This window comes from Bactrocera oleae, chromosome 4 (assembly GCF_042242935.1).
Source record: "Bactrocera oleae isolate idBacOlea1 chromosome 4, idBacOlea1, whole genome shotgun sequence".
Lineage (NCBI taxonomy): Eukaryota > Metazoa > Arthropoda > Insecta > Diptera > Tephritidae > Bactrocera > Bactrocera oleae.
In genome coordinates this window covers 285,789-312,785 of record NC_091538.1, presented here as the reverse complement: position 1 = coordinate 312,785, position 26,997 = coordinate 285,789, and the positions used below count along the sequence as shown (strand labels likewise).

At 32.2% G+C, this 26,997-nt stretch overlaps 1 protein-coding gene across 9 annotated transcripts; it reads right to left on the bottom strand.

Moving 5' to 3' along the window:
* Positions 1–697: 697 nt before the first annotated feature.
* Prosap (SH3 and multiple ankyrin repeat domains prosap) lies at positions 698–26,067 on the bottom strand. Of its 9 annotated transcripts, XM_036374176.2 has the most exons (15): positions 25,760–25,856; positions 25,462–25,690; positions 24,006–25,082; positions 16,013–16,442; positions 15,212–15,229; positions 14,935–15,060; positions 14,528–14,859; positions 14,270–14,438; positions 13,275–13,469; positions 12,653–12,719; positions 8,148–8,396; positions 5,741–6,359; positions 4,111–5,497; positions 3,638–4,044; positions 698–3,546 (listed from the first exon to the last, which is right to left on the bottom strand). In XM_036374176.2, exons 4-15 carry the CDS (start codon positions 16,184–16,186, stop codon positions 1,776–1,778), a joined length of 5,514 nt encoding a protein of 1,837 aa, XP_036230069.2. In that variant the 5' UTR covers positions 16,187–16,442; positions 24,006–25,082; positions 25,462–25,690; positions 25,760–25,856; the 3' UTR covers positions 698–1,775. The 9 variants fall into 9 exon arrangements, with proteins under 9 accessions (XP_036230069.2, XP_014090308.2, XP_069965138.1 ...); XM_014234833.3 differs by lacking the exons at positions 25,462–25,690; positions 25,760–25,856 and adding an exon at positions 25,903–26,067; XM_070109037.1 differs by having other exon boundaries at positions 25,462–25,857.
* Between the last annotated feature and the right edge of the window lie 930 nt (positions 26,068–26,997).

Genomic DNA, 26,997 nt, shown 5'->3' with positions numbered 1-26,997 from the left:
CCATTGAAAGTGACCGATTAAAATTAAATTCTTCTACGGACAACTTTTTTATTTGATAAAATACCTTCACGAATTTTGGCATTAATTACTTTTTTAATTTTTCTCCAAAATATAATATAGACTGTGGGTGGAAATTAAATCTTTTAATATTTTCTGTAAAGAGCGAGTTCCGCTAACTAATCAATCTTCTCCGATATTCTTACATTGTAACCGTAGTTAACCGCTTTACAAATAATATATTATAAACAATTGAATTATGATACTATATGTACTTTCGTATTCGAGCTTTCATTAAAAATTAATTGCTTAATTTCTCTCTTTGTGCAATTTCGCCAGAAACAAGATCCTTATCTTAAAAATTGTGTATTGCATCAGAAAAAGATTCAAGCAATTGCGCTGGAAAATACATACAAATGCATATGCTCTGTATATCTGTTCTAGGGAAGGAATAGACGATTCGATTCACAGTTTGGTAATCTGGAAATTTTTGACCTTAATAATAAATGGAAAATGGTAGTCTGTTTAAAGTAATTAAAATCACTCGTGTACTGGAATCACCAGAGCAAGTATCATTAATTGGACTTTCTTCGTTCGGATGCATGGGAACTACATATTTTTGTTGTAAAGAATTTTTTAAGAGTTTGCAATATTGATGTATATTGATATAATTATTATTGAATTGTAAACACTATTTACATAAGATGAAAATGTAAATGCTTTAGCTTATTTTTATTCATTTTATAATTCAGACAACTGCCGTTCATAACAGAAAGCAACTCCTGTCTGTTGTGTTAATCTAAATACTTTTTAGTATATATATATTTTTTAAAATATACATATGTATGTGCAGCCACTTAACTAAGTGTAATTAAACGTATTTGTTTTTATGAACTGAAACGTGATACTTAATTTTATTGTAATTGTCAGCCTTAAAAATGTGTTTTTCACACAGTTTCTCTTTTGTGATTGGCGGTTCTATTCATTATGGCGTTTATGTGCGTTAAATGTTTTATAACATAAATTTATTTGTAATATTGATTTAATATGATTTTCTATTCCATAGTGTTATTGCAATTTACAAATTTTAAATATTCACATTTTCTTATGTAATTCTCATAATATATTTAATAATTGTTATAAATGTTTACATAAACTTAATTTCATTATACATTGTTAATTTTTATCTATTGTATTTGTGCACTTCGTAACTTTATAATTCAATATGTGCAATTATGTTTTTAATGACTTAATTTAAACAAATTGTTGAAACATATTTTTACAAATTTATTAAAATAATACTCAAAGTTTTTATCTGAAAATACTGAAATTGCGCACATTATTTAATTTTTGAAAGTAAGCTCATAACAATACTTTATTATCTAAGTAAGCATGGTATATCTGCAGCGTTTGAAATAAAATACAATTTCAAACTTGACTGAGTACAAAGTAAGAAATTCCATTTACATTAGTAGTTAAGACTGTTCTTTCAGTTCTTTGCATTTGCTTTGTTTAAAATAATATAAACTAGGACTATCGACCAGTTAAGAAAAGGTAGCTCGGGGCCATCGACTTGATAAATATTTGAATATAACGTGGAAATTTGTAATCCGCGGCGCTTAAAAATTGATTACATAAAGAATTTTTTGAGAGAATGTCCGATATATTTCAGCATAAGGTAGCCGTTTTTAATTCTGCATGCTATATACTCATACATACATATGCAAGCAATAATGTATGTATACATATGTATATAATATGTTATGTAGCTTTTGTATTTAATGTAATCGGTGGTGTGGTGTTTTAGGAGTTGTACCTACGTTACGCATGCGTCCCATTGTACCGACATTTCCAACGCCTCCGCTCATGGCAACTGTACCGCTTGCACTTTCGATGGCGCTACTTCCACCACCTTGGATTTGCAAGTGTGTACGCATTTGCAGTTGATATTGTTGGTGTGGGAAATGCAATTGTTGTTGGTTGTGTTGCTGAGCTGATTGAATGTGATTTAGCTGTTGCTGTGGTGAATGTTTGATGTCGTTACAGTCACAAAATTGTGGAGGTGGCGCTAGCACTATATTTTCGGCACTAATGGGTACCGATAGAATGGTTCGGCCACTACTAGATGGTATGACGGCATTTAAAATCGGTTTGTTGATGTTACTACTATCGGCGGTGGAGTTCAACTCGTAGTGGTCACTGTCCGATTCAATGGGTGGTGGCAACTGCATTAAAGAGACAGCTGCACTGCGGCTAGCGCGTTGCATAGCAATGGCCGCTGCTTGTTTCCGAGTCAATGAATTGTGACGTTGGAATCCTTTCGCAGGTGGTGACGGACTCAAATCGCCTTCGTCTTCAGAACGTTGTTCATGCTCCGATTCATATTTTGCATCTTTTCCTTCGTGTTGCGATTTTTTGTGCAGTTGTTGTTGTTGTTTGGTAACAATGGCAGCCGTATTTGTACCTGTAACACCGGCGGCTGCTGTTTTTGCTTTCAGTATTTGTTGTAAATGCTGTTGATGCAATTGTTGCTGATGATGATGATGCTGTTGTTGCTGCTGCTGTTGTTGTTGCAAAAATATATGTTGCTGTGTTGCGAGCAGTTTCTGATTTGGATGCAAATGTTGTTGCGGTATATTTATAGGCGAAATTGATGTCTGCTGTTGCATAGGCTGATTTGAATGAAGCTGTGGTTGCACATGTCCTAACCGACCACTGATGCTTTGATGACTTTTATTCACACTCATTTGTTGGCTCTGTATTACTAATGATTTAACTTTTGTTGCCGATATATGTTGTTGCTGTTGTTGTATTGCAGGAGCATGCTGCTGTTGCACCATTTGTTTTACGGTCACTGTATTAGCCGTTGCTTTAGCTTCAAACGCAGCAGCAGTGTTGGCAACGTTGAGTGTTGGAATTTTCGATGCGGTTGAGATTTCTGGTGCGGGAGCATCCTCAATCTTTTCTTTTAACGTTGTTGCTACAGATGTTGATAATACTTCCACTTCGGTAGCACTGGACGATGGTAATGTTAAAGAACTCTTTGTCTTACAAATTATACTAATATTTGATGGTGAATTAGTAGCAATGTCGTCTCCGATTATATTCGAATGCATTGTTGTTGCTTTTCCCAATTTGGACCCTAAAGTTTCTTCATTTTGATTGGCTTTAGGGTCTTCAATAATTGTAACACTAGGTTTTTTCTTAATCGTATCAGTAGTTCGGGCAGTATTTCCTATCACTGTTGCGCCAGCGACTTCTTGGTCACTACTTACACCTGACGAGCTATTATCACCTTCCTCACCGATCACTTCATTAATCGGCTGATCGTTGTTTTTATTATTATTTTTTTGATCCTCGGCAGTTATTCCAGCTGATTGGTTTTGTAACGCAGCACCAGCTTCAGTTACAGCTACAGGTCTGAGAGGATTTTCGCTTTTGAGAAACCCGTTTGGTGATGATTTTGATTGTTTCAAGTTACTTCGAACGCGTTGAATCTCATCAACGGATAACGAATGCGAAATGGAAGTAGATCCAGTGCTACTCCCGCTGAAAAAAGAAGTAATAATGGAAATAGAAGCAACATTATACATTTTTAAAGCAAGTTGTGCGTTTAATGTTTTTTTATTTGATGGCTTACCTTGCTTGACTGTTTCCACTGGTGTCAGCAATGTCTACAAGTGTAATTTTTTCGTTTAATTTAGTATTTCTAGCGACTAAAATAGAATTCTCATCCTCATCGTCCGACTCACTAAAACTATAGTCTGGCTCTGGTATTGGAGGAGCCGGACCTGCTCCAATATTGTTATTGTTATTTGCGGTGCAGATTTCAGAGTTGCCATTCTGTTGACCAGCATCATAATGCGTTTTCTCTAGTTGTTGCGGCTGCTGCAACATTACCTGAATAGTTGTTGGTTGTGCATATTGACTACTAGACTTTTGTGCTTGTGTAGAAGGCTTTGATCCTGCCTGTGGCGAAGGAGTTATTTGTGTATTCGGGGCCGGAGATTGGTGCTGTTGATGTTGGTCATTTTGAGTTTGTCGGTTCTATAAAGTACAAGGTACATATTATAAAGTTTTAATGGTAAAATTATCTAAAATTTTCGTACACACCTCTTTAGATTGTCGTAACTTCCATGCCATCACATTTCGTAACTCTAGCGGCGACGCATATATTTTAGCATTTGTTGAGGGATTGAAACTTGATTGAATACCATCAATGGCGGCCGAAGTGACGGCATCACTTTCGGCACGCTTCTTTAACTTTTGCTGCAACGATAACGTCGACTCATATTCTGATGTGCTGCGAGTCTCCACTTTAATAACTTGCCCAATCGGTGGTGGGGGCGGTGGATGTGTAGGCGGGGGTAAAACATTTAAACGTTGCAAAGAAGCATGAAGAGTAGCAACATCATCTTGTGAGTGGTGTCCCTTATTTGCTGCTGCCCAAATAGTCGAGACCGATCCATTTAAATGCGTATTTAAATCTGGAGTTGAATGGAAGCGTTTTAAGTCATGACCATTTGATCCGTCTACCGACGGTATGGGGCATGGTTTGCAACGCATAGTTCCATTTTTAATTTTTGTCTTTCGTTTCATTTCAGCAACACTACCGTAGACTAAAGGCGCCTTCATCGGCGAATTGGTATTTGGCGGCGGTGTAGCAGGCCCACTGTCTGTACCAGACTGAAATCGAGATGTGGTCATCATTGTAGAGTAGCTGTTTGAACTATCCATTGATTCACCCTGTTGACGTTGGAAAAGTTCCTCCAGTTCTGCAGCAGTTATGCGGCTGGATGTTGGTCTCGCCTTTATACTAGCGGTACGTAACTGCACTGGCGTTCCTGGATGCGTTGGTGTGGGTGTGATTATAGATTCGACGGATGAAGATTTAGTGTGTGGTACGTCGCCGTCATCCTTTTCACCACCATTTTCCAAACCTGCCACCATTGATTTCGCTCTTGCTCGTCCAACGCTTAGCGTTGTTTTAGGGTCTCGACGTGGCGGTATTGGTGCTGGCATTCGACTAACTACACTACTTCCAGCACTGACGCTACCAGCTGGAGCGCCAGGTCCAAGTGACATTTTACGCGGCAAAGTTGCACATTGGCGATGCGATGCTTGTGGTGTACTGGGTCCGCTTGATAATTGATAAATGCTTGGTAAGAATTGTGCTCCAGTTTGCATTTGATTAGGGAATTGAGGGGAAATAACAGTCATAGATACAAGCGCCCCAGCGGAACGTATCATTTCTACCACTTTCTCATGGGAAGCTGCTCGAACATCTTCGTTTCCGATGGCCAGGAGAAAATCTCCGGGTCGTAAACCTGCCATGTCAGCCACACCTCCTGGATCCACATCGTCTAAGTATTGTAGTGCTGGAAAACGTTCTGTTGGTTTTAATTGCATTAGTGGCGAGGAAGCCTTAGCTCCACGCAATATGAAACCAAAACCACGTTTTGCTCTGTGTAGAATAATTGTTCGCGGTTCATTTAAACCTCTGGAATTGGTTAGTAGAAAAATTAAATAGCTTAAAAATGCAATATTAAACCAGTAAAAATTATGTTTCAGTAGCCAAACTACAACCAAAGAGCACAGTCGAATAAATATATTTCCGAGCAAAAAACTCAAACACTCAACAACGCCGTCTTAACATTATACAAGTATTATTGATCCAACAGTACAAATTTTGAAATACCAGATGTGGGTTCTTTTAGTCTCAGATTTATGTATATATACTTACGTCTTTTTCAATCGAGGAGCTGTAGCGCTGCTGAATTGACTAACTAAATGTAAAGTGTTGTGGTATCCGGCATTCATCACTGAATCGGATCCGTTGCTATTTATTGACATAGAAGGTGAGTGCTGCGTATGGCCTGACGCAATGATGGTGAGTGAAAGCGTATCAATACTGTTATTAGCCGCATTAGTAGTAGCATTGCCGCTGATACTGAGCTGAGGTGACCTTTGTGCGTTCGCTGCGCTATTCGATGAACCCCCGGTTGAAACGTGTTGTAGATAAGGGGACTGACAGCTGGTGTTATTAGTATTGCTATTAATAATAGGTATTGTCGTTGTGTTTTTTTGGCGTAAGCTCACTTCCTGTACACAATCGACAGGAAAAAACCCAGATTGGTTTGAACCACGAATGTATCCTTCCAGGAGACCACAATCAGTGGATCCCACCACCTCAATAACATCTCCTGTCTGTAACGAAATATGGCCTGGTGCGTTACCAGAGTATGGTTCCATGCAAATGACTGTGGTGCTGGGATGTCCGATTGAGCATGCAGCAGAATCTGAGCTGGTACCAACACCAGATGAATCGCTGATTAAATCACTAGTGTCACCAAGTGATTTGTCTAAATATGGGCAAAAAATAACTGGTATGAGAAAAATAATTCATTGGTTTTAGTACATTTCTGAATGTTTTAACAATATTTTGAAGTTTAGCGCCCTGATACGCCATTGCAAACTTATTATAATCAAAAAAAAAAAAAAAGTACCCTTAATGTCTGTATGCCGTAAATATAATATTAACAAATATCCCGGTATATTTCTAACTGCTCCTGCTGTTAATGCTAAATTGCTTATATGCAACTACCCCATTGGTTGATAAAATGCTAATTGACATCGTAATAACACAAAAAACATACCCATGCTATTGAAATATTACAATATTAGCTTAAAAAAAAATTCAAACATATCAACAATTTTAATATAAATATATCTATTTCCTAAATATGCATGAGTGTTCAAAAATACTTACGTGAGTACATGTTCGATAGACGGTGATCTAATTGTCATACTATATTGAATAATTATTACTCTGTAAATTATTTCTTTCTATTCCGCCATATGTTATTACTATTAGTGGTAGTTATACTCATGCTCGATTTTATATTGGATATATAAGTAGGATTGCTTATACACATTAAAAACAATTTAAATTGGAGAACATACATATGTGCTTTTCTATTCTTGTGCATAATATTGCGAAAGTATTTAATTACAACGTCATACTTTTAAAACATTTGACTGTCTCTCTCAGCTAAATAAGGTTCCCAACAAAATTCATCATCCGTTCGGAAGTGACTTAAAACTTGTGAAACCTCGATAGTCGGATAATGTCAATACGGACATCACAAGTAGGGTCGAATAAAAATCAAATATACAGCAAAAATGTAAAATCGAAATACCATCGCATCAAAATTGAAATTTTTTATGTTGGTGTGAAGTTTGATCCCTATATGTCAATTAGAGCGTATTTGTCTGGCGAGTTTTACCATATAAAAAAAATGAACAACGAGTTTGCTTTTTGTGTTTCAATGAAATAACGTCTACGGAACCGTCTTACTCGACGGTAATGTAAGTGCTTTGGGTATGAAGCGTGTCAACGCTAGACTCATACCAAAAGATCTGAATCTTTTGCAAAAACGTCTTCGAGTAGACGTCGCCAAAGAGATGCTTGACAGCTAAAAACTGTCCAAAAATCAAGCGAATGGCGCTCAAAAAATGAGCCAAAACCGAAAAAACTATTAAAAAGCGTGAATGAAAGCGTAATTAATCAAAGAGTATAATTATGTGTATGCTTAAACCGATTGTTGAATCCCATTGAATACCAAAGCCCTCCCCAATTGTGGAACGAGAAGAAGAAATCCACATACAAAAGATTAAAGATAAAATTTTTGTCTTGCCACAACAAAACGTTAAAATACGTAGTATGTACATTTTAATTATATGTATATTTTTCGATTCGAATTTATTATTTGTGTATTAAGTTAAAGCAAATCAGTCAGATTTACTAAAAAACTAATGACCTTCGCAAGAATAGAAAATATCTAAAATACTATCAATATCTCTAAATTATATATAAGAATTGGTACTAAACTGAAATTATATTCCTTGGAGAGTGGATTTTATTATTATGTGATTTGACCTACATCTACTACATATGTGTACATGACTACATACATATACATATCACATAATTAAATTCGCTGGAAGATATGTAAACTATTCATAGATTTTATGGTGCAAATGTACTTATGTAATTGACGTGTAGAAAATAATGAAAAATATAAAACAAGAAAATAAAATCATGACGAAACAATAAAAAATAATAAAGTTTAGAAAATAATATTCAATACCTGTTACAATGCTGATGTCATCTTCATGTGAGCGATGTCCTGACGATCCTTCGGAGAGGCTTGAACTAGCCGAGCTATAAGGAATATGCTCGGATGGACAAGGTGATGGTGGTCCATTATGACAACATGTGCTGTTCCGTGGCAAGGTGCCCATCAGGCTACCAGCGCAACTACTTTGGCAGCTGCCACCTGGCCAGCCCACAGCTGACCGACGTTTTGGATTATACCGAGGTTGTCCGCGAAATGGAACTAAGGAATGTGGTGGGAGTTATTTACTTCTTGTTATGTTTTTTTACATACTATTATGCACGTAGTTACATTTTAGGTCCTTTAGCTAATTTCTTTTCACACTGTATTCTGCTTATAAATATCTTTTAATTATAAATAGTAAGTCATAAACTAAACAAGTAAAGAAGTGCTAAGTTCAGGTGTAATCGAACATTTTATGTTCTCGCAATTTGCAAGGATCAATGCCGGGAAAATACCTTCAGGTTTGCCAAAACCGTATATAAAAAAAATGTTGCGAAAGAATTCAACATTCACTATTCTTCGAAACCGGGATTAAATTACAATCACATTCGGTAGCATATTTACTTATATTATATGTAAAACACTTATTTAGTTTCATTACTATATTTTGCTTCGCGTTTAGGGCTTTTGCAATAAAACCAACCTAGTTTACTCAAATAAATTCAAGCAAATAGTATTTATGGGATTTGGATTCGTGGACCGATACGGCATAAAGCCAATCGGAAATTTGAAATTCCTGTTAAGGTGACTACAGGAAAAAACGTTTGCTTAGTTTCATTGTGATATCTTACAGATTGGCCGCTATTTTCAGTAAAAAGTTAGGCATAGGCATTCAGGTCCACATATCCGGTATTTAGGGGCTTGATAAGTTATGATTCGCTTTCGACCAATTTCAGAAGTGAAATGTCATACCATGATTGCACTATTTGTGCAAAGAAGAGATAGATTGAGATCTTGGTTGTGAAATTTAATGCTTGTGACGTATTTATTTAGTGAGCTATCATATCATTTCAACATATAACGCGATAACAATTCGGTTTCATCGATATATATACCATATATTAAACATAATAGCGTATGGAGTTACGTCCACTTTTTAAAATTTTTCAGTACACAATTAATTTCAATTTCTCAATTCAATTTTTACTCAAGTTATCGCTTTCACAGACATAAGGACGGAAAGGGAGTCACTTTATAATTTAAGTACTTATAACTACTTGTATATAAATATCTGTCTCGATTAGTTATCTCGGTTAAGATTATTCAAACAATCGTTAGGTGAACAAAACTATTATGCTCTGTAGAAACATGTTGCGAGAGTATAAAATGTATAAAACATAGGAAGAGTAAAATTAGCAGAGAACATAATTTATTTTTATATTAAAAGTAAATGAGTATATCTAATATATAAAATTCTCATGGTGTTTGTTTCCAAACTTCTCCGAAATGGCTGAACCGATTTTAACGAAATGTAGTGTGCTTATCGGGTAGGTCTGAGAATTGACCAACATCTATTTTTCATATCTTTAAATGTTAAGGGTGGTCCAGCACAAATTATTATTTTTGTCTCGCGTTGTCACTTCTCACTTCGCGCTGTAGGGATGAAAATGACATCTACCAAAACTAACGCTCACCGAATTCTTTGAATTGTGTATTCAGAAGTACCACGCTAATGTAATTTTTCCACATCAAAAACAATTACGAAATGCCTCGTTATCGTAATACTGAGCAGCAGGAGGACCAGCAACCAACTACAAAAACTCTATTACAAGTATCGCATGAATCCTTATCAGCAAATGTCGTTGACCGTTTGTTCAAAATATCGGCCATTGATTGAAGCACTTAACAAAAATTTCAATAAGATTTCAAAAGGAGAACGGCATTGCTTTGACGAACAAATTTGTTCAACAAATAAATAATTTTTTTAAGCAAAATATATCACAGACAAGCTCCATCCTTGGGGCTACAAATCGTTCTTAATGTGTGATGATTTAGGATTTTGTTACAATTTTGAAATTTAGTCGTGGAACGAAATAGATTGGTGAAACAGAATTCATGGCTGTTAACTGCCACAAGAATAATAGTTTTATTCATCTAACGGTTGTTTGTATTATAACGCCAAATACTAATGGAGATGTACATCTATATATTGTATATAATAAGGTACTGAACTGATTTCAGTAAAATTTAGCACACTGTGTCCAGTTTGATTCAACTCAAAACAATTCATAAACAAATTATATATTGCTAAACATAAGAAAGTGTTCAAAATTCCAAAAAAAAAATATTAATTTAAAAAAAAATATTATAAATATAATTTAAAGTAAAGTAAAATATCAAATGGAAAACTCATTTTTTTATTTTTTAATTGACAAATATTTGTATCGATCGTTTTCAAAATTAAACCTCCAGTACAATCCCTTGGATTCTTATGAATAGTTTATTAGAATACCATTTAATGTATGCAATAGCCACAGCAACGCGTAGCCGGATCTACTAATATACTTATACCGATCCCATTTTGCGAAATTATCGTATATACCAAACCGAACCGTAGGTTGGGTACATAGTACAATTGAATCTTTTATGCGCAATCGAACCATTTAGGCTCCTAGTGAATGGCCCACAATTATACGCTATGCCAGCTCCAATCCAACTGGATACTGCTGCGTAGACATGAATTCTAAACATTTTCAAAATTGGAAGAAATTTGCAGAGTTGTCAATTTCAGAAAAATTTAAATTAAACTCAAGCAAGCTTCGAATTGCTACATTTGAAAGAACAACTTTATTAATTTTTCTAAAATATGGATATATTTTATAATTCAAACATTCATAATTCATTCAAACCATAAAAGAATTTAATTTTAATTATAGTGCTGAATTATTATCTCAAAACCCATTATACAAAAAAATTTAGTGACCTAAAAAATATTAGCTTAACAAAAGTATCCCAATACATATAAAAGATATTTTAAACGAATCCAAAGAATAATAATTCTTAAATTTAACATTATCACTAATTGTTCAATACCCTATATATATCTTTCTTTTATTAGTCAAAATCAACCTTTTATTTGCATTTTATCTGTTATCGTAAGTGCCAAAGTAAAACTGCTCAAAACTTTGTGCACGAATTTATCGTATGTGCCATTAAATGGCAATATTTACAAAAATAAGCAGAATTTGTAATTAAATTTTGGCTGGTATATTCTGCTAGTTTATTGTTATTGTTGTACATATGAAATTTTATAAGTATTGCCCCAAGCCAAATTGAAATAATGGGAAACTGTTATCAAATTATTGCATTGTCATCGTATGCAAAGTTTCAAGTTGATTAGACTTCTGAAAACCAGCGAAAATTGAGCTCTAAGATTCCATTACATACATACAATCCAAGGTAATAAAAACGTATTAAATAAGAAACAAAAAAAAAGACGGTTTCCTGTCAAATTTGATAATTTTGCAAAAAGGGACGATATGTATAAAAACTATGTAGTTACTAATAAAAATTAAAACCTCTTGAAAACTTTTTGGTAATAGACAATGTTAATGATTAAAACTGATACTATCTGCATGCAAATTCGGAGTTAACATAGAATTCTATAAAATAAAAAAAAATTATTTATTTTTGTTCTAGATGGGAAGCTATAATTGGTACTTATTACATCTTCATAAGAGGCTTTGCCTGACTATGATGGATGGTATACATGTTAAACTACCTACGAACGGCTGATGGATTTTATGAGAATCTTTTTCTTGCCGGAATCTGTTATATAGTGATTAGAATAATAGTTTGCGTCAGTTAAATATTTTGTATCTTTGCATATGGGTTATCATAGTTTGAAGAGAATCGTTTCTAGAACCGAGCTTAGGTCTCTCTTGAATTACATAAGTTTAATGTGGACCAGATGCATTTGTTAAAATTTTATAGATATAAACGAATACTGCATAATTAATGAAAAATTTTAGAAAACTTTTATGAAAAGCGTAACTATGTGTAAACATATATGTACGTATGTACATATATATGATGAAATAAAAACAAAAATCAGTGTGAAAGAAATTAAATATAAAGGCATGTATATAGTAGGTACATGCTAATATGATGCTTGTAAATTGTACAACTATTAAAATATTTAAAATAAAGTGGATGATTTATATGAATATCCAGAATAGGGTTATTTCTGGTAGTAGTGCATATTTTATTCTTTTTGCATCGAAAATTATTGTGATAGTAAATGGATGTATGAAATTCAGCACATTCCAACATATACATATGCATTTTCATGCAATATTTTACAATACGTATAACACAATTTATTTTATCATTCATGGAAAAAAAAATTCAATAAGCAAATATAACTATGTAGATATGATTGTGATATGCACACATCTATCATACATAGGTATGCCCCATTGTTTGTGTATGGCAGACAAGAAAAATATTTATAATAAATTTAGGTTGCTACTCACCTACATCGTCAGGCTTAAAATTCTGTATAATTTCGGCTAAGTCCATATTTCCGGCAATTACGGCAACCTTAATAGAAATATATTTCGATGATTTTAGTAAAGGATTTTGTATATTTTTTCAGAATTTGTTAGTAATCTGATGCAAGTCCAGATATAAAGAAAGCTGCTACTATTTGCTATATATATAACGTTATTTAAAATAAATACAGTCTTTAAAATATCTGTGTACATATAACACGCCCTGATAGTAATAAATATAACTCTAGAACTTTCGGTATATAAGTGCATAAGGTGTTCAAATGGACATCCAAAATGCTGAATAAAATGTACATTTAATTTGCATTAACTTTTAATATTTACTGAATTTCCCGAAAAGCATATTTAGTATTACAATTCATGGATAAAAGAAAATCATTTATTCAATAATGATTGTGTTAAGTTTTGAAAATTTACCTATAATGGCAATAAAATCAATAAGAATTAGACATACTCAATTTGTAACTTAATTGATTCATATAATTGATCTTTAAATAATTTGAAAATGGAAAGTTCTAGAGTGTTTTGCCCATTTCAATTGCGTTGTTTGTTAACATTATAAAGCAAAGATTGGAAAAATATGTACCTGATAGGGAGTTTGATTGGCATAATTCAGAGCAGACCGTTGTGCACCACGAAATAAAAGCATTCTTGCACAAGCCTCTTGATTGTTAACAGCGCATACATGCAATGGTGTGTTACCGGAAGCGTTACGGCCATCCATGTCCGCACCATAAAACAATAAATGTTCCAAATGGTGTACGAGACCATGCCGACAAGCCTACCATTATTCCATAATTTTTATTTGTATACGTTCAAAATACGAATACAAATATATACATTATTAATGTAGTTTAAGTTCAAGCCAGAGAAATAAAAATTAAATATAGTTTTGTTTTAAGTAAAAGCATTTAAAGATGTTATTAATTTGTATACAATAACATATATATATAATAACAGAAATAGACAATAACGTAGTTCTAAAATTATAGTAATCTACACCATCACCACTAATTAATTGAAAAACATTTCAGATAATATAGGGATGTTATAAATAAGTAAAATATATTAATAGCAAAGCTAAATATAGGAAAGTTTTGTAAATTTCATAACGAATAAAGCTACGTTTCGATATGATTCAATCAAGGTTTATGTGTTAAAACTCGTAAGTTTATGTGTTGAAAGACGAATTGTTCCTACATTTTATCAATATTATTTTGTATATGTATATACACATACTTATAACTATTTCGTCAAACTGGTATTTTAGTATTGAAACAAATACTTTAGTGCCATATTGTAAGTCTAGACGATCTTCGCCATTTTCACAATACATTATAAATCAGTTTTTGGAGAACCAGAGGCAAGAGTTTAGCTCGAGAAAAAAGCTTCTTTTAGAAGAAGGTGTTTGTACTACTTTTCTGTGTTTTATCTTGTAATAGACAAAAAAAACATATGCGGTTAATTTGTGATACAACTGAAGATATTTTGTTGCAATCTTTTACCAGGAGCCGATATGTATATCCTATGTAGATACAGTTTAATTTATGGCTCTTAAATTTAATATTAAGAAATACTAACCTGATGAACCTCGTTCCAACCTTGAGTGTCTTGTATACCTAATGTGGCATGATCATGCAACAAGCTCTCTGTTACCTTTGGATCGCATTTACGTGCTATAGATAAATAGAGAGCTGTTATGCCACGCCCGTCCTTGTAGTTAGGTGATGCACCTAATTCTAGTAGGGTTCTTAGATAATTTAAAAAAGATATTTTTATTTATTTAATCTATATTAAAGGAATATATTAAATGAAAAGAAATTCATTCTGCATGCTTACGTTACAGCTTCCAGTGAGTCCTTTTCAACGGCTTTATGAAGAGCTGTGGTACCGTCTTTGGTGCGATAGTCAAGTAAAGCACCGCCATTAACTAACGCTATTAGTAATTTATTTGGTTTTTTAGCTCCAGTCGCAACAGTTAGTGGGGTCTCTCCACTTTCTGAGCAATGAAAATTCGGATCTAAGCCTTTGGAACACATTTTTGCTATTTTTTCTACATGTCCAGCATGTATGCATTCAAGAAATCGACGTAAGTTTGCGCGTGTGTGTAATGCCTTTAATTGTCTTTCATCTAAATTCAGCATTTTGTAAACACGTCTCTTATATTTAAGCTAACAATGGGATACGGAAGACATACAATTTAATATAAATATTGTACTTAAATATGTTAGAGAATTTTAAATCACCTCTAAATAGCCGACAGGTCCGTTAAACGGATAATCACCTAAACGCCGCTCTTCATCAAGAAATTTCCCGGCTTTTCCATTTGAAGGTGGACTGAAAAGTCCGTAATTAAAACTCTCCTTAAGTTCCTGTGTGCAAGTGGTAAATGATATAATATGAGACATTTAAAATTTTAATATATGTAAAAATAACAAATATATTTCTTAGTTTGCAATTTAATGACAGTTGAGCAACGCAAGTTGGTTTTAGCATGCAAAATAATGAACATTCAACACCAACCTTAAACCAAAATGCCACCTATGGAATTTTTAGCGGAAAACATAATTTGGAAAGTTAGTCCAGTGTTGTATATTAATATATGTATGTAGTTGTAGTGCGATCATTTCGTGAGGCGTTCATTTGTCAGTAGTTGTGTTGCGAGACCATTTATTGCACAAATGTATGTATATTATAAGTATTTGTGTACGTTGATTGGTATTTATTTGGCAATAAAAGCATATTGATAAAAATCATAATAAGAAGAGAAAGGCAAAGTTCACATAAATTCAATAAGCAAAATTCGAACGCTCTCAAATCAAGAACATATCCATGATGAAAAATATTTCACACATATATATTAATATTAAATCTGATTTCATAAATATCAGTGGTTTCAGTAATTGACTCAATAAGGATTTACATATCTTGGATTTGTACTTGAGTTGAGTGTGAAGAACATTTAAAGCTAAAAAATATGTTTGATAACAATACAAAGTAGTAGTTACTTTATTTTGATATTGATAGTACTAAATTTAATTTGTTATAATATTTATTTTTAATACCAATTAATTGTTTAAATTGGAAAAATGTTAAAAATTGGCTTCCTGAAATATTTTATTATATTTTTGGAACAGGCTACTTTGTTTTGTTAACACATTCAAATGAATACGTAAATACATATTTATGTACGCTATTATATATGTATATTATTATATGTTTGTATGTAAGAACCTGCATATGTAATATAAAACAAAAAACCACGTACATATTCCGGGTTGAAAAGTAACTTTCTAATTATTTTACACTAGTTTAATGACTTACCTTTGGCAATGAGGAGAGCACCTGCTGTTTTACATCCCAAACTAAACGATCTGACGGAAACTGCAGGCATTTAAAGACGTTCAGTTCGGGCACATGAACCCGCACTAGTAGCCACCCATCTCGAGGCTCTGGTGGTGGTTCATCGTCAAACCCCGGCCCTGGACCGGAGTCCATATTGGCCGGGTTTTGTTTGACTTTTGGCGTGGGTGGGTGGTAGGCGGTAATTTTGAATATAGTTTAAACAATTTTTTATAAGAAATATTTATTATTCTCCTTTAGATTTCTGGGTTTAAAAATATCAAATTGTGACAATGGCTTTTGCGGTGAATCAGTTGTGTTGTTAATATATTGAAATATTTGCTGCTTATTATTATTATTAAAAAATATCTTTCGTTGTAGCGGACTTTTCATTCACAATTAATTGAAGGATCTGAAAGATAAAAATATGTTACTAAATATTGTGGATTTATTAACTCCGAAAGGAAAAATACGTAAATTATTTTATTTTAATGATATTTAAAATAATTAGTTATTGTACATAAATACAAAGTTTTAAATAAAATTATTTCTTCTAGAAGAAAATTTTATACAGATGTGCTGCCGAGTTTTCGTGCAACTGCTGATATTTTTATAAGCCCATGGTTATAGTTCTCATTGAGTTTTAATTGGGAATTCGTTCTCTTTGGTCTAGCTTTTTTAAATTCTTATCATTAATTAATGTTTTCTTTATATTATCTTAAAATTACCTACTAAATTTGTACCATCAATTTTGAACTTGATATTTATTTAATACGTATGTATGCATAAACTTGAAATAAATAGAACAAATAACTTTGATTGCGAATACGTTTACTTGTATATGTATTTTCCTATCTTAAAAATGCCTTCCAGTATTTATGTACTCGTAACATTTATATTTATTATCATCAACACTTGTTCATTTAAGGGGTTTATCCCCTTTAAAATTTCAAAAAATCGATTTTTTACATGCACATACATATATACTTATATATATCGAATGTACATACGAGTATATTTGAAAATGTTCTTAAAATATTTGAAGTTGATCCGCTAAATAGTTTCAAGGATATAGGCGTTTTTGTATAAAAAATTGTAACCTAGGGTAATCCGTTCCCAAATTTTAATCGCGTTTTCGTCGAAACCCTGTTTTCAGAGCCGGTAAAGAAAATTCTGCCAACTTCAGATTCATCACGCAGAAGAAACATAAAGAGCGAATCCATGTAACATTAAAATAATGAAAGCAGCAGAATGGGAATGTACCACAGCCATCAGCTGCAACATCGGAAAAGAAATATGCTCTGTTAAAGATGTTGGCACATCATTGAAACGTGTTGTATGGTAGATTGACAAACATGCAGGGTTTGCACAAAAGGTCATTAACTTTACAAGTGCATACACTCGTAAATGGAGTGGCATAGATTCGACCTTAAGGTAAAAGAGCAGTACGAGTTTCGAATTGGACAATTTTTTTAAAATGTCTGCCTTGCCAGTATTTGATGCTTTGATATATAAATATATTCAACTATCCCCATAGACTGTAGGAAAGTTAGTCTTTATGTCTAGTACTTCATGTGACAATTCAATATGAGTTTTCTTGCTGAAGATTAAATTGTTGGTTATAAATAATTAATAAATATTTATATTTTCCCCATTTTGTATCGTGAGATATTGAGGTCCACACAACTTCATTCACTGTGGTCTGATAAATTATTGCGTAAAAATGTTCAAGCACCCATCTTAGTTGCATTACTGTACCACAAATATTTATGTACAGGTATAATCAACACCAATTGAGAATTTTTTTACGAATGTGTGATCGTTTAAAATTGGCGCAAATGATGACAACACAATAAATATGCACACATCTGTATATATGTACACACACATATGTTCACACTTATAAAGCTAAACAATTTAGTGATAATCAAATTTGCTTGATAGTTTATTTCATTTACACAACTACTGGTAAGTATTCATATACATCACTGCACATATGTAGATATTTGTACATACTATGTACAGACATAGATACATGTGGAAGCCAAAACACACCGGACATTGAAAGGCCAAACAATAAAAAAAAATTAATTTCCATATAAATGAAAGTATTAGACAAAAAATGGATTGTTTAATTTTGTTTTAACTACACTTTTTCTTAAAATTTTTTGAGACGCCAATTAAACTATGTATGTTTATATGCATATAATAACTGGCGGTTACAATACTGATAGATGCTTGATGAAGCTTTACTATCTAACATTTCAGCATGTATCAAAAATGGCAAGCCCTACAAAATAGTATGTTTGGTTGTTTGTCCTAACTGCCCCTCTTTTTTACAAATAGTATGTGATTTGGTGTGAATAATATATGTACAAGTATGTACACTAGTAAAGCTTGGTGTTTCTTTCGTAAATTGCAATCAGTCGGCGGAAATAGTATATAAGGTTGTAAGTGCTGTGATATAATTTATGTTTAGTTAATTTGTAAATGCACTATAATTCAAAATCATAAATACTTTAGTTATGCAGATCATACCAGTTGGTTTTTTAAGTTTCTATACCCATTTGTATTTACAAGCATACACATAAACATATGTAGATATCGTAAATTGAAGTGCTTTCAAGAATTAAAAATTAAATTTATATGTATAAAAAGCAATAGTAAAAATTTCAAATTTCAGCCATAAACACAACTACAAGAAGCAGGAGCAAAGGGGATGTATATAGTCCATAAAAGGAAATATGTAATTATGAAAACGATATCAAACAATGTCAATGCATATACTTGTATATTGACTTCAATCTCAAAATTTTGTCTTAGATTGAAATTAGTTTCTATTGGCTATTGACTAAATGTGAAGAGGAACTTACTTATGAATACTATATCCAATTAGAAATTAGTAATTATTTATATAAATATGTATGGAAGTGTATGTAAAGTGATCATCTCGATTTCAACCTCATTCTCATTATAAATGTACATAGTAGCGAACGAAAGATAATGAGAGCAACAAGGTCGTGGTTTTTTTTTATTCTGTAACCGCAGGCTTAAATCATATAGAAGTTTGGATTACATATGTATATCTAGTGTGTTGTTATTATTCCTTAATCATGAATTTCGACATTTTTCATATAAATTCATATCATTTAATATGTGTATTTGCATGAGTAATGAACTATACTCAATGTGTAGTCAAACGAACTTTTTTTCAGATTGTGAATTGAGAAAATTTCTAAGCTTGACGCTTTAACGTAAGTATGTATGTTGTCGTTGAGAGAAGTTAAGTCAAAATAGATTGAGATAGTAGCAAACTACTTGTACTTAAATTGAAGTTTACAATCTTAGCATAAGAAGTGACAGGAGGTTATTTGTTTTTATATATTTATCTGATTAAGACAGTCTCTTACGTTTATTGTGACATGTAGAAGTTGTGAAAACTTAGTAATGATTGATTTCATCAAAGTTGACCTTTTGAATTTAATAAATTTTGTTAAAACATAAATAAACATAAAAAATAAAAAATTAATATAGTAATATTATATGCACTCAATGCCAACGAAACTGGAACGGTGCGAAATCTTCAATATCTAGAAATTGAATTTGTCTAGTTAAAACATTTGCTTTAATGTAATAATATATGTTTATATCTATCTTTTATTCCTTTAATTTAATTACTTTTCGATGCTACCATTACAAAGACGGTATTGCCAAATTAATCAAAAAACGAAACAAGCATTAAGTATCTCTATAAGCGATGCAACATGTTTCTTTGTCAAAACTTCAAAAGATCTTAGATATTTCAATGAGCGGCAGTAATTAATAAGATTGCACAAAACATTATGTCGTATTTAATATTTATTTTCTTTTATACGTTAACCTCAAATGTGCAACGCTAATTTTGAAATTTTTGCTTTAAAATAGCTTTTTTTAACATAGTTTATGACAACTGTAAACATGAGCTAAGGCAGTAAAAACTTACGACAGCATCTTTTCGTAAGCAATATTTTGTAAAAACACATGCGCCTAAGTAACGGTCTTTTAAACCATTTAATTTGCTATTGACAATAGATAAGTCCAGGAAAAAACAACTTTTGAAAAGAGATTTCTAAAAACAGCTGGTTGCCAAAGCTAGTGCATTTGTTTAGTTCAATTAATTGAAAACGGAAGTGCATAGATATAAATATATGTATTATCTTGTGAGAGCAAAGTAACGGAGGACTGTTATTTGCTTTGTTTAATAATAAATACTTCAGTCATGTAGCTGTGACCGACAGAGTAATAAAATACCGAAAAGTAAATACATTTCTGAAACTCCAAATGAGTTCTAGTTCATTCGTTCGTGCTCATACATATGTATGTATAATTACGCTTGTTGGAAAGAGGAACCAGTCAAACCGTTCAGTATCTGGGCGAACAGGTTGAAGTATGTTTGCATGTTGCAATTAAGATCTGCTCGTTTCGACTTAAAGATTAAGTAAACAAAAGTGTAGTTACGACAGACAACACATATGTATATTTGTATGGTAAAAAAAGTAAACTCTCTAAGTAATTAATAACATAAACACATATGCTTGAAATTCTGCGTGCGGGTGTAATGAAAATGTAAAACATGAACTGGTTTTGAAGAAAATAGTGTATATCATACTTAAAAGATTTATGGTATATACATTTGACATTTCTTAATATTACTAAAAACTACTAACACTTATTTGCATTTAATTTACTGCCTTTATATAGTATTTAAGGATATATCATAAGATATATGGGACTTAAAATATTTCTTAAAGATTATACATACATAATTATTCGTTTGTTTCGCATCCTGTTGTTTAAAAACTTAGACGAATGCACTCGATGCAATGTATTTTATTTTTGGGAGGCTCAACTTCACTTTAAAATTTATTCTGATCAAAATACGGTTTTTATACTCTCGCAACATGTTACACAGATTATATTAGTTTTGTTCATATAAAGGTTGTTCGAATCACTTAAAACTAATCGAGATAGATATGCAGTTATGTAAGTATATATGTACATATATATAAATTATCAGTGTGACGAGACGAGTTGAAATCCGGGTGACTAAAAATTAGGATATCTTAATGAAACTTGGTATATACGTTCCTTGGCACCCAATGAGTGTTGGTATTGCCGATGCGCGTAATCGGACCACTGCCACGCCGAAATAATCTCTATCTAATAGTGTATCTTCTTGCCTGCGATTGAAAATAATGGATGCAATAGTTCTTACTTTTAATTAAAATATATACGAAAATCGCATATATCATTTTACCTTGCGAGAGTATAAAATGTTCCGTTACAACCGAACATAGGACTTCCTTACTTGTTAAATTGAACTTTGTGTAGAATTTGTCGTTTTTTAGTCACTCGCCAAGATATGTATATGAAAAGATAAAAGCTCTATAGGTGCAAATTCGCGTTCAGGGATGACTAATATTCTATCATTAAATAAATTTTCAAAGTTAATTTTAAAATGACCAGTGGCTTTGTGTAACCGATGTTAGACATGTTGAAGACGACTAGCGGTTTGTTAGAAGCATTAACTCTTTGCAGTTGTATCGTTTTTAACATAAATTATTGGTAAAAATTAGCCTAATAATCAAGTCTTTAAAATATCCCAAACATATTATATTATAACAGTAATTTAATATTGCGAATTGGCATTGGCAGAGCCAAAAACGCGCAGCCGTACTCGTTAATAAATTCGAGTACATGTGCATAGGTATGTACAATATGTAGTTCGGTTTATTTTATTAGACATCTTTGCAATCTTAAGAGTATGTTGGTATCAAAACTAGTAAAGCAAACCTCGAAGTAATATCAATTGTTGTTTGACACGAAATTACCTTGAGAGTAGTAAATGTTTCACTGATATTTTTTTCCAAAGCTTTTCTCCAACAACACAAACAAGTGAATTCTTTTAATTACGTGACTTAATAAATTAATTAATGGTATATTATTATTACACATGTATGTATGTATATGAGTTGTTTGTAAGAGAAGTCCTAAATAAGCACATATTTATATTTATGAATAAAACATACACACATATTAACTTAACGAAGACACGTATGTATACTTTAGAAGTAAAATCAGATGTTCACATGTATGTGCATGCCTGAAAACCTCATGAAAGAAATTTATAGACCTTTTATGCGTAGTCCCCTTAAATATTGAATAAGTATTTTTCAGTTTTCCCTCTTTTACCAATATCTGCAATAAACTGTGATTATTCATTTTTATATAGATAATTATTTGACCAGAGTCGCATCCATTTCCAAACTAAAAACTATAAAATATTATGTTAAACAATATCTAATCCTCGTTTGCTTTTTGGAATACAATATTACATTTGATGGATTCTTCCAGAAGCTCAATCAATACAAGAAGTTTTATAAAATCGACATTGTTCTGATTTACGTCTGAATCGTTCGATATATTTCTACATCTTCATGTTTAATTTTTGGTTTATATATTCTATTTAGTCATCCCTTCCCCTCATTCAAATCGCTGACTGATAATTGAAGCCGAAAATGTTAAATAAAAATATTTATTTGAAAATGACTAAGCATATAATTTAACGTTATTTGGTTGTTTGTATCACCTAAAACTAATCGAGATATACACAGGGTTATCTATATATAAAGGATGGCGAAACGAGTTAAAATCCGGATGTCTCTCTGTCTGGCAGTTCGTCGGTCTGTCTGTGTAAGCTGTAATTTGAGTAAAAATTGAGATATCGTAATGAAAATTGGTACACGAGTTCCTTGGTAAAAAAGTGAGGACGAGTTCCTTGGTAAAAAAGTGAGGACGAGTTCGTAGATGGGCGTCATCGGTCCACTGCCGAGAAAACGTCATTTAACGAAAACCTACCTAGAATTAATGCAATAAGCCCGTTCCTTTCTCTATCCCCAATATGCACCATAAAATGATTTCCGTCTTTCAGCTGTATTTAAACCGTTCAGGTTGATCATAATGTGTGATATTTTAATGAAATTAAATGGATAAGTTTTCTTAAAAAGTATATGGTTTAGCGCGGAATTAGAATGGAATTGGTCTACCTTAATCTTAACCTCACATCCATAATATAATTAATTTCGATCCTCTGGTTGACGTTTTCCACATCAACTCAATATGTTAGATTTAGCCTCTTCGGTCGAGTTAAAATCACATACCTATATCTCATTTGAAGGTGTTTTTAATATATAACAAAAACATAAGTTCAGCCTTCAATCTACTAATTTTAAGTATTACATCAGATAACCAGTGTAATTACCAATAAATTCCATAGAACTTGATGCTGGACTGGAGGGATAAAAAAATAATACAGGTCTGATGAATCTCATTTTCAACAATCATTCATTACATACCGGACCCGATTTGTCAAACTTAAAAGCGTGTGAAGTATTTACAATCAAGAATAAGTTAGTTCTTCAATAGTATTATAATGTACTACATTTATTTACACTCAGTTACAATTTTTTCACTTGGTACTAACGATTTCTATAATATCAGATTAATGGGACAAATCAAAAACTTTTATCTTGGTAATTTCATCAGGTGAAAACTAGCAAGCGGTACCGCTTATTGCATAAATTGGTCGGGCAATTTATCTGGAAAATATTGATTATTAAGAAGTAGAAAACGTAGTTTCGAATGTTCCTTATCCTACACAACGTATTTTACATACCCGTATTAGACATATTCACTAATCATAACACAATTTTGACATTTCTTAATAATTGTCACATTTTTGGTAAATTTGCTACAACGCCGCGGCAATACTGCCAATAAATTAATGCTACGGTTGCGGATAGTGAAAAATAAGTAGGATACTGACCTTTTCAGACACACCTACATTATCCCAAATAGATATTTATACACCAATGATAAATATGTATAAGTATATACTATGTTATGTAGCTTAATATTAGCTTGTTGGTTTCCTTACCACTTTTATGTTATTGTATCCTTGGGCAATTTTAATGTCTATTGCGGAAGAGAATCACTGCATGTAAAATTGCAACGAATACGGTCTCAGTGGAAAGCCGATCGTTGGAAGCGAAAAATCGTTGATTCTGTTCGGTTCCTTGTTGGATGTGTGTATATTATATGCAGATATTTTTCGTATATTGGCTTTTTTAAGCTTTGCTATCAAAATTCTCTCACTTGCCTGTATTACATATTTGGATATGTACATCATTTTAAGTTCACCATCTTATGAGAGCGGACGAAGCCACTCATCATAAGGAACAAATTGACACAAGGAGTCCGTAAACATACAACATTTCAAATAGCAAAGGAAATAATGAACAGAGATAAATAATGAACGTGTGTGATACGAGAGAGACACAATTTTCAGCGAGAAATTTATTTACATCACACTAACAAGCAGTTCATTTTATTCGCTATGAGCTCACCAACGGTTAGTGTAAAATATTGAAGAGCAAACAAATTTAGGATATATTGTACAGATGTCGTTTTCTGGCTAGCTTTGACTCATAATTCGTTGTTTCGGTTAGCAATTCTAGCTTCCGATGTACATTTTTCACTTCACTTTTTATCAAATTTTGTTGAATTTTACGAATATATGTAGATATGCATCCGTGTATACTTATATTAATAATTTTTAGAAATTTATATGTGTATTTTGATTTTTCATCTTATTGTTGGACATTAATAATAACTAAAGAGTGTTTTCACACTACACACATTTTTTTGCGTATTCAGTCTGTGTTCTTCCAAGGGCAGGATTAGCTCATATTTAGGCTTTTCGGATAACTTGAAACTCGGCGAGGTTCTCTACATTTTTATGTCTGGCGTGGTATTTCTAATACGAGCGACACGGTGTATGCACTGACACTTACACTTCAAATAATTCATATTATATATTTATATGCTACATAAGTATATGTATGTACGTATTCTGTAATTTTGCACAATTTCTTTTTATTATCTATTGAGGTGTTATTCCTTTACTGCGTAGTTTGATGTCAGATCGTACATTATTAGAAAAGAACTCGACGTTCTGTAAAAAATAAAAAAATAAAATAGATAATTAAAAAATTGCATTGCAAATACTAAAAATTGTCTTTAAATTTATATATTAAGGAGGCATGTTCTATAGATAAACTGACCCAATTAGATATATTAAATATTAGTGGCCTCTTATCGCATTGTAAAATCACAACTCTCTGTACCTAATGAAATATTTTTCAACGTTAGAGGAAAACGTTAGGTGACCACATACACTAAAAGAAGTATAATAATAAGTTCAACTGCATAATTAATAGGTAGGAAGATGTAATGTAACGACTGAAAAAACTCGCATAGAAAGCTAGAAGAGATTTGTTTGGAAACGAAGCAAAACGTATGATTATAACAATGCTATTCCTATTATATTTTACCTCTTCTTGCACTGGTATATATTTCAGTCATTTGCAGTTATTGCTTTTGCAGATTTTATACTGCTCCAATAGTTATTGGTTTTGTTTTTGCTTAGTCTTACTGTCGGAATCTGGCCATTGGAGAATTTTTACGTGTACATACACATATTTGTATGTAACGTTGAAAACCGGTTGTTGGCTTTTCAGCTGCTGTATTAGTTTTGTCGTTGCTACAATATACTCCGGCCTCCTTTTTTCAGGTTACTTAAAGTTATTTGCTAAATCATTTGCAATATCTGATATATATTCTGATACATACATACTTAAATGTTTGTTCATATATGGACTTCAATACAACTTTGGATGCATACGTATGTACGTTTCTGTGTTGGGTGTATGCATAGACATGTAACGCACATTCCGCCCTCATTAAATAACTAATATTTAATTAGTAATATTTACTTTTATTTTTCCAGTATCGGCTTAGTTACATCTCGGTACGACTCGAACCCAATTGAAAGAAAACTTCTTATTAATTCTTTACATATTTGACAAATAAGAACGGAAGGAAACGTTCTTATGACTCAAGGAAAACTAGTCACAACGCAATCTAAAAACGAACTGAAATCGAAACAGAAAAATTAAGTGAATTAAGTCCCATCAACTTCAATACGAACGAAGGTGACAAGTTGCAGTTATGAGCATGAGCGGCAGCGAGTGAACAAGAGATACTATTGAGAATGGAGCAATCAAATTTGTTTATGAGTTGCAAAGAGAAGTAAAGAGAATGAAATATAATTTAAAAAAAACTTGTTTAGTTGAAATAAGGGGAATGTATATTTCCAAATCACAGGCACTTGACAAAAACAAATATTCAATTCGTACAAAACACATATGCACATATGTAGATGTACAAATGTTATATATGACTTTACCATATAAAGCACTATAGTTTCTTTTAACTCAAATTATATTTTGTATTATTATTTATTTAGAAAAGAAATTAGGATTTTGTTTATCAAAATGAAAAAATTGTACAAAATATGTAATTTCAAACGTCGAAGTATTGAACCTAAACAATTTGGAAACGTAGTAGTAGTTATTCTATTGAATCGTCTCTTATAATTTTTCCGTATCATATGTATATTTTCCTAAAAGTTAATATATATACATATGTACACGCATACTTACGTACATATAAGTATATGGTTATGTTGGCACGTTTTGCCAGTATTAATATTGCCAGAATTATTTTGTGCAAAAATTACATAAAAAAACGAAAAATAATCTTTGAATTATTTAATAATAAAATTTGCAAACATCATAGCTCTTGGTTTCTATAAATTTAATTAAATAAACAGAAACAGTATATGTCAGAGCTACATTAAAGGTACTTTACCTATGTACATATATATGTTCTATAAAACGTTGTCTTTAATTGAGTCAATATAAACAAATTTCCACCTTTTCATATGAATATTAAGCATTCTCAACAGAATTTAAGTGGTTTTTATTTTGTGAATAACGCTTGTTTGAGAAATTACATTTTAAATTGTG